We start from the raw sequence: 8,845 nt of genomic DNA on the forward strand, positions 1-8,845 counted from the left end.
TCTGAATTCTACATCTTTCAAAATCGCTTCGGTCAGGTCGTTTTATCGTGAGGGAAAGATGGACTGGTAAATGTTATGCAGAGAGTGACACTTTACCGGATGTGTGTGCGAATCTGAATTCTGATCTGAATGAGACAAGTAGCGGTGAACGAAAGTGAAAGGGGAAATAACTTTATAGGTCACACGCATGTTTCACTGCAATAACTCTACTCTGGATTACTTCGAATCCTTATATCAGCTATGTCCGGTATGCTCTGTTCATCGAAGACACAAACAAACAAACAAACAAACAAACAAACAAACACACACACACACACACACACACACACACACACACACACACACACAAACAAACAAACATGTGTCCCGGACGGTATCTCTACTCTGATGTATAATCGGGGTATTTTGTGAATAACCTTATGTATTCTCCAAGCAACATCACGCTCTAATACCGCCGTAAAGATGACAACAAGTGCAGTGTTGTGTACGAAAACGACAAACAAATTAGGAGTTTTATTTTGATCTGTTTCCTAACACGCTTTTCACATTTTCATAGTCTCATATTGCAACTTATTGCTAATAACAATTACAGCCTCTTTAAGTGTTAGACTCGATCATACCTAGGCATATGTACAGTTATGTGTAGAATACTTGACCAAAAACTCTCTATCCTATCTATCTATCTATCTATCTATCTATCTATCTATCTATCTATCTATCTATCTATCTATCTATCTATCTACCTATCTATCTATCTATCTATCTATCTATCTATCTACTATCTATCTATCTATCTATCTACCTACCTTGTATACCACCTATCATAAAACTAACACAACGTTGATAAGTCAGGGAACCTCGACGAAAACACTGAGCTTAGAACACTGATGTAATTATTTTGACGTGTTTACGTCGTATTTGCTACACTATATCTAAACGGGTAAAAAGTAAATTTAAGCGGAAAACTTGTGGCTGCAGTCTCATTTGGCGACTGAGGCCCACATGAGTCATGGGTCACCCTGAAACTTCGCGTTTCCATCGTAGGAGTGATTCAACCAACCAATTGGATATTAGCTTCCGAGATGCTGCACATTAGCCCTTAGACTGGTTCCAAGTCGCTTGGCCTTTCTCGGCAGTTGGGTTACTGTCTTGTATATGGTCCAAGACGTTCACCCCACGATCTACAAAACAGCCTATCTCTTCAATACTGCTACACTCTGCTGAAAGTTAGTTCTTTAATTTATCCTTTTTTGATATATTTATATGCCCACAGACTTGGAGCAAGTCTAATTAGCCCTAGGAATGCACACAAATCAACACAGTGTGGCATATGTTGCATATGGTAGCTCTCCGAGGAACGCATAAGGTTTTGTTTTCTTTCTTGGTTAAAGCTCGACTTGCGGTGGATCCAAAATCCTTCGTAAGTTCCGATAAAAGCGACTGCAGGAGGTACTCCATTTTACGGTAGTAAGCTTATGTGCCTCGAAAGTGAAAGACTTAAACTTTTAACATGATTGGAACTATTTTGGGAAAATTGGATGAGAGTAATTATTAGGAAAATGTAAGAAATCGAAAATTTTTACAGCTGAAATTTTACAAAATGACAGAATAGTGTAAAATTTGAAACATTGTTCTCATCGAACAAAGCAACGAAAACACAATGATTATTGCATACCTCTTTATCGGATTCATTTTTATGAAAAAATGTTGATTTTTGTGTAAATGTACTGAAGAAACGAGACAAAATGCTTAATTTTCTCTAATTGACGACTTTTGAGTCAGGGCACTTTTGAAATGCCCTTGACTTTTGCGTGAATTTAAGGCTTCATAAACATTTGAGTCAGGGCACATTTTAAATGACCCTGACTGACTTAAATCAATCAAAAGACTTCATTTTGGTCGAGGCAAAGTGAAAAACTGATATTAATACTAGTATTTCAGTAATGAAGAAACTCTAGACAAGCTCACACATTTTCATTCAAATTTAAATATTGTTCATGTGTTTTGAACAATATTGCATTAGATACTATCATGCACTGATTCTTACTCATAACATTTTAACAGCATCGTAAATTTTGAATAAAATTTTAGAGATGGTAAGCAAATATGGTGTAATATTAGACAAATGTCTGCCTATCCAATTATCCCAATTTAGTTCCAATCGTGTTTTTTGCTTCAACTTTCCTTAATGAAACTTTTAACCATTCAAGTTGTCTTACCAAAGTAACAATAAAAATCGGGGGTCACCGTGCTAACCCAACATTTTGCGACATTTGAAATTCCAAATGGCAGCCACTCCTGGGTTATCTCTATAGGGGAAATTATAGTTTGGATTTTCGAAAAAACTAAGATGGTGAAAGTTTTTGTTTCTCCAAGAGCTTTAAAATGAGCCTTCACAAGTGGTAGATCAGAATAGAATTGTTGAAATTTGGGAGTCCGACTATATGTCCCCGAGGCGCGTTCTACCTTAACTTCTTTTTTTTATAGTGGTATACATGGAGGACATATTCATCCGCTTGTTCAGTCTCTGGGATCAAGATGCTCATCTTTATTTTTCGTCAACAATGGTGTTCGTTCGTCCACGTCACTTTGTTTGCTATCGCTGTCCCGGCACGACACGCTTGTCCTCTTCTCCCGTTGTTCCGGCGGCGTCTGTGAGTCCGTCCAGTCAAAACCGAAATAACTGTAAAATTGAAAAAAGTATTGTTATGGTTTAAAAAATGTCAAAATGTGGCTCGCGAATCAACGCGAGTCGACGACCAAAACTGGTAAGTCGGAGGAACGTTACGCGTATGGTATGTTAATTATGCCCATGGTTGGTTCAGAACTAAGGCGTTCCTTGTCTGTCCAGATTTCCTTGTCGCTAGATTTCCTTCGTTTCTAGCAAAACATTGCAAGACTCCATGGTGTTTATGGGAGAAACCCTAAAAATCAGATTGGCGAGCTGGACGAATCATTTCGAATACAGCTCGTACCTATGCTTATTTTCCTCTGATATGAGGAACGCATGGTAGAGAACACGCAGTTGGGGCCACCTGAGATTTCATAAGATTAATAGCCTTCTTTTATAGCCCCCCCACCAAATATAAGAGAATCTCATCGATACTGGAGAACACAGGGCCATGCTCAGTTGCATGTGGTACGATTTTACACTTTCTTCAGGGTGTGGTTGTATTCATTCACCATCAAAGTTACCCAACACACCGTGCTTAGAATTCTACCATATAGATAACTTGGTCCGGTGTTTGTGTGTTTATTTGGTCTTGTTTTATTTTGATATTGGTCTCGATTTATCAAATTCCAATCGTTTTTTCCCTAGAAATCCCAGTCCATTGTAATGGCATATCGACGACCGGGAAACGACATTTGTTGAAATCTAGCGATCTCACTTGCCCTGAACATCACCTTGTATGACTTAATCAATCGTAATTATGCTTACAAGCGCCGCATGCTTTACACATACCTTGTACCCACGATCAGAGCGCCGCCAATGACAGCCAACCAGGTGGCATACCATCCAAGTATCAGGGAATATCCGAATTCGAACTGGTGACCATCAACCTCTGTGACGCACCATATTACACCAATCCGCATAGGTACAGCTGGAACATGGGTCAAAGTGCACACGTAAGGACACACACAAAGTGATAAAAAGAAATAATTCATAAATCGATCAATCAATCAATCAATCAATCAATCAATCAATTAATTAATTAGTTAAAACGCCCTCTTCTCATATACTGAATAGTTGCAGATAAACAATCATAGTTAGCTGTTCCTTTACAAAAAATTATTATACCCATTTAAATATGACAAATACATTTTATAATAAGTGCGTTCTGCTTCAGCAAATTGATGGTGTCAAAATAACATGCCTGCAAATATAATTATTGTTCCAAGAACCAGTCCAGCACGGCGTCGAACTGGAATGCTTCCGCAGACCGTACGGGGTATTGAAATAGCGGCTACACTCAATGCAAGGCTTGATGCGATCATTAACGCCCTTGTACCATATACGAACGCTGCAACTGAGATAGGAACATAGAAGAGACAGCATTAGGGTGGTATTTCAACGTCAATATCGTGTACTGTGCATGGCGTGTTGACGTCAGTACTGTGCGTAGTGTATAAAGGGGTACAGGTATAAATTGTCTCATTTATTACAGTAAGGGACTGGTCAGTTTCTTCGGCCTGGGGGGGGGGGGGGGCGGTGGATTATTTTTTGCCGACGTCAAAAAGTGGCTGACCCCCCTATTCCAAATTTTGAAAACAGGGTGACCCCCCCGCACGCGACAACTGTAATATGTAATAATATAATACTGTAATATATATATATATATATATATATATATATATATATATATATATATATATATATATATATATTATATTTTACATACATTTCTATTTTAACATCATTCTGTGTTTCAATGAAATTGTTGCCATGTCAGTTGTAAGATAGGAATTTCAAAGTGTCAATCTTAAAGTTTGAATACAGTACATTTTGAATGAGCTGTGAATGTATTTCACACTTTCTATACTTAACCAGATGTCCTGAACTGTTGTACAGAAATGGATGTCAATCATTAATATCAAACAGGAAAAAGCAGTAAATCAAAAACTTTGTGATGGGTGTTAAGACTTGCCAGCCATCCAATTAAATCTCCTGAAGAACCATAGAGAGGCATTTTAGCCAAATCTGATGTGTGCAGAGTCTGAAATGACCTTTTCTTGTAACATTGATATTTGTGCATGTTGCTTTCTCATACTGAATTCTCATAGAGAGAACAGAAAATATCAGGAATTTGTCATGCTTTTCATATGAAATGCAGATTTGATAATAGTACACTTTCACTTAGCAAACATCAAGATACCTCTGGTATATATCTCTGATTTATTAAAGTATGGCGCCCGAAGGCGTGGAGAAAAATATGAAACATCCTGATATCTCTGATATATATGTCTTGTATATTAAAGTCATGCACAGGAAGGGTGTGCTGCAAAATTTCTGATATATTAAAGTAATGCGCTCGAAGAGCACGCTGAAAAATATTGAACATACATATATCTCTGATATATGTATGCCTGATATGTTAAAGTTGGGCGTGCTGAAAAATATGTCTGATTATTAAAGTTACGCGCCCGAAGGGCGCGCCGAAAAATGCAAGTGGATGAAATTTGTGGCTGACACGATGCATTTTGGGCAATGATGAGCCTGTGTCGAAATTCAAAAACACACTGACCCCCCCTATTTGGCATTTCAAAAACATGGTGACCCCCCCTATCACCAAAGTCAAAAACAGGGTGACCCCCCCATGAATCCACCGGCCCCCCCCAGGCCAAAGAAACTGACCAGTCCCTAATTCTTGTTATCGTCTCAGCATAATCGGCAATATACACGCAGCCAAGTTTGGAATGTTTACAGGCAGGTATTAAATATATATATATATATATATATATATATATATATATATATATATATATATATATATATATATATATATATATATATATCCCCACCGGTAGATTAATTACCTCTACTTACCACCCCATCTGCGTCATAAAGAGAGAAGCCTATAGCCGCCAATGCAGAACAATGACTCGAAACTAAGTACATGTACTCAGTCACGTATGGCGCATACCATGGAACTTGTGAATCGCCCCTCGTGCAGATAAGTTGTGTAGTATTTTACTCACAAAGAAGTTAACCAAGAAGTTAATGACCATTTCAGAAGCTGCTACACAAATCAATTGTACCGATGTCAGCGACGCGAGCATGTTGCCGAGACCACGGATGGAGGGGCTGAGTTCGGCAAGAGGAACGCGCAGCTTGGCTAACTTCAACAAGAGGTTATCTAAGGTCACGTTACTCGCTTCACAATTGCCAGTTTTATATAAACGACAAAACGTTCGTATGCAGCGTTACAGGGCTGTAAAAATAGAAGTCCATTTTGAACCATGGTCCGAACTAAACTCTCTAACGCAACTTACACTTCATAAAGTCAGAACTTTGTATCAAACGGTTTAGTTTCGTTTTGGCAAGGGGCAACTGACGAATAGTATATGCCGTTCATCGATCAACACTAGTGTAAACGGACAGCTTGAGCCCGACATTATGCCTCTCTTCAAGACCTACAGTAATGTCAATACAACACTACAAATCAACAGGCTTACCGTGTTCGTGCTTATGCCCGATAGTAACACACTCTGAAGTGCAATTTCGCCACAGACCCCAGTGGTAGGACGGTGTTTGGAACCAGTGGTCCGTAGCTGTGCTGATCATGCACAAAGATGCAGCGACGCAAGACATCAGATAGCCAAACATAAACAGGCGTCCTTTGACCGCATTGGACGCCATGTTTCAATGAGTCTTTCTCGTTCTGTGCTGTGAGGTGTTCAACACTTGAACACGGAAGTGCATAAAGTCAGTCGCTTGATTTTTATTACCCAAGGCTCGAAATTAGCGGTATTCCCCGCGTCCACAGACTACCGACTTTTCGACTGTTCGACTGGGGCTACCAAACTCCATGAAAAGGTAGCCCACACGAACTACCAAAGCCTGGGACCTGAAATTCAGTCAGTACTCGGTAAGCCATGTCCGGTCTGTCACTTTGGGACGAGCCAATATACGGCTATTTTCAATCGGTTTCGAACTCACACCATGCGGCATCTAAATACTGTCAAACCCAGCTGGACACATAAAGGCCATACTATGACTTTGTTATGCAAAATACGAAGACGACCGGCTATGCGGTATAACTTTGCAACAAAGTTTCAATATCTGAACTGACGGATAGACTTGAATGACAGGCAGAGGAAATGATGGCCAATGAAAACGCATTTTCGTTGCATTTTGATCATAATGTTTCATTCAAATTACACGGAAATTATGCCTCCTCCCTACAGAAAGCCCATGGTCTATTTGGAGCCCTGTTACAGTTTGTCTCATTGCTAAGAAAGTCGTCTCGTTGTCATGACGACCATCAAAATTTGCAATACTCTGAAAGTTGTCAGATAGGTCGTCAAACTTTTCACTGTCGCCTACTATACCTAGTTCATGGGTATTAAAGGTGTGCAATATTCACATCAAATGACTAGAAAATTCACTTCATCGGCAGAATCTTGAAAAACAGCCTTTTCTTGTCTGGTTAACGGAAAAAAAGATATTCCTGAACTAACATGTGCATGGGCTACCAGCCATTGTCACCGGGCTACCAACTTCAGAAAATGGTAGCCGAAGTGGAGTACCAGGGAAAAAAGTAAATTTCGAGCCCTGTACCTTTACGGTAAAGCGAAACAAGTGCTTGGCGAGATAGGGTTACTGCGTTTGGAGGGAAGTATCAAATTCTTCATAAAATCACAGAATGGCTTATCGTTTACCTGCCAGTGGCAGATAGTTAAAGGTCCTCAGAACACGATAAGACCGCACACGTAACAGTGGAACAAAGAAACAAACAAACAAACAAATAAATAAATAATAATAAATTAATTAATTAATTAATTAATATTTAATTAATTAATTAATTAAAACAACATTGCAGTGTACTTCAGAAAAAAAGACGTTTAAAGGCCCTTTTGGCGATCCCTGGGATCGCCTTTGTTCTAGTCTGTAAGAGGATGATGGAGGTGTGATATCCTTTTGTTTTCCATTGAAATTGTAATCCAGAATGTAAATTTTCTGATGAGACAATCTGGTGCCAACACAGGCCTTTAAGTAGGAAGATCAGGTTAGGCTGCTCTCGGTGTTTTCCAGTAACTGTTGGCTACTGCCAACGTAGATGATGCACCATAGGTCCATAGGTACGATGCTGTGTGGACCTCTGTGTACATTCATTACGTTAACCTCCACCATAATGAAGAGAAACATAGTGGACAAACACAAAACACCGTACACAGACTTAGGTGGCTTTAAAGTTTGCCAGGACTAAAGACTACTTGTACAATAAAACAAGGGCCACGGCTACTACTCGGGTATCAACACACGCGCTAGTCCACTCTGCCTGGCAGGGCCTGGTATAATATAGCTACGGCGTATACTACTATAGTCCCAGCCGAGCACTCTTGATTCATACACAGGGGTAGCGCTAAGATTTCAAAGTTTTTAGCCACAGATTCCTTGTGTGGCGAATTGGTCATACATCTTGTTAGCCACACACAACTCTCTTTAGCCACACAAAACTTTTGTACAATAAAATCAAAACAAAAATATTTTAAGGTCTCATCTTGTTGCTTGAAGTGCCATAGACTTCACATGAAATCCACCCCTACACCCCCCCCTTCTCAGACAAGGACTTTTTGAACACAACTGCTTGTTACACTTCTTTAAAAAGACTGGTGAAGTTCATTTTCTGTGATGTGATAAGGAATTCTAGCAACCCATATAATTCAATTGCTAGTAGTACAACCAATAGAACTATTGTGCAACACATACACACAATCCGGCTTCCTTTCCCCATCGTTTGAACTGCACAAGTATAATAGAATGAAGAGCTGAAGACAAACAGTTAACTAATTTTTTTTGGTGTTTGGACCAACTGACATTAGTTTGATTCACGTACGTACAACATATGCTTTCGATAACTTGCCTTGATTTAATCGTGTCTCGTAGTCATACTGTGTTACAGTCAATCTGTTTTCAAAGGTGGATCACGTATTTTGACAAGCATACCAAAAGCGGTCTTTAGATAGAAAGAAACCACAAAGTATTGAGATAAAAGTTTCATGCCCGGTTTATTTTAGTTAAAAATACAGTGTTTTCAATTGCCTTCGAACTCACAAAATACGGTTTCCAGTCATCTTGTGGAGATGCCACAGACACATGTCAGACGCGACGCGACGTAGGAAA

The 8,845-nt window shown here is 39.3% G+C and overlaps 1 protein-coding gene across 1 annotated transcript; it reads right to left on the bottom strand.

Annotated features, from left to right (window-relative positions):
• Positions 1–501: 501 nt before the first annotated feature.
• On the bottom strand, positions 502–6,401 carry LOC139125342 (lens fiber membrane intrinsic protein-like). Its single transcript, XM_070691438.1, has 6 exons — positions 6,175–6,401; positions 3,876–4,028; positions 3,464–3,602; positions 2,175–2,683; positions 803–1,520; positions 502–747 (listed from the first exon to the last, which is right to left on the bottom strand). Exons 1-4 carry the CDS (start codon positions 6,356–6,358, stop codon positions 2,521–2,523), a joined length of 639 nt encoding a protein of 212 aa, XP_070547539.1. The 5' UTR covers positions 6,359–6,401; the 3' UTR covers positions 502–747; positions 803–1,520; positions 2,175–2,520.
• Positions 6,402–8,845: the final 2,444 nt, after the last annotated feature.

The sequence above is a fragment of the Ptychodera flava genome, chromosome 3 (genome assembly GCF_041260155.1).
Source record: "Ptychodera flava strain L36383 chromosome 3, AS_Pfla_20210202, whole genome shotgun sequence".
Classification (NCBI taxonomy): Eukaryota; Metazoa; Hemichordata; class Enteropneusta; family Ptychoderidae; genus Ptychodera; species Ptychodera flava.

Excerpts from the sequence above, each read along its gene's own strand:
- LOC139125342 (XM_070691438.1), bottom strand. The coding sequence starts at position 6,358 with ATGGCGTCCAATGCGGTCAAAGGACGCCTGTTTATGTTTGGCTATCTG. Across the intron at positions 3,603-3,875 it reads AACAATAATTATATTTGCAG|CTGTACCTATGCGGATTGGT; the intron begins GCATGTTATTTT and ends CCCATGTTCCAG. Across the intron at positions 2,684-3,463 it reads GCTCTGATCGTGGGTACAAG|TTATTTCGGTTTTGACTGGA; the intron begins GTATGTGTAAAG and ends TCAATTTTACAG.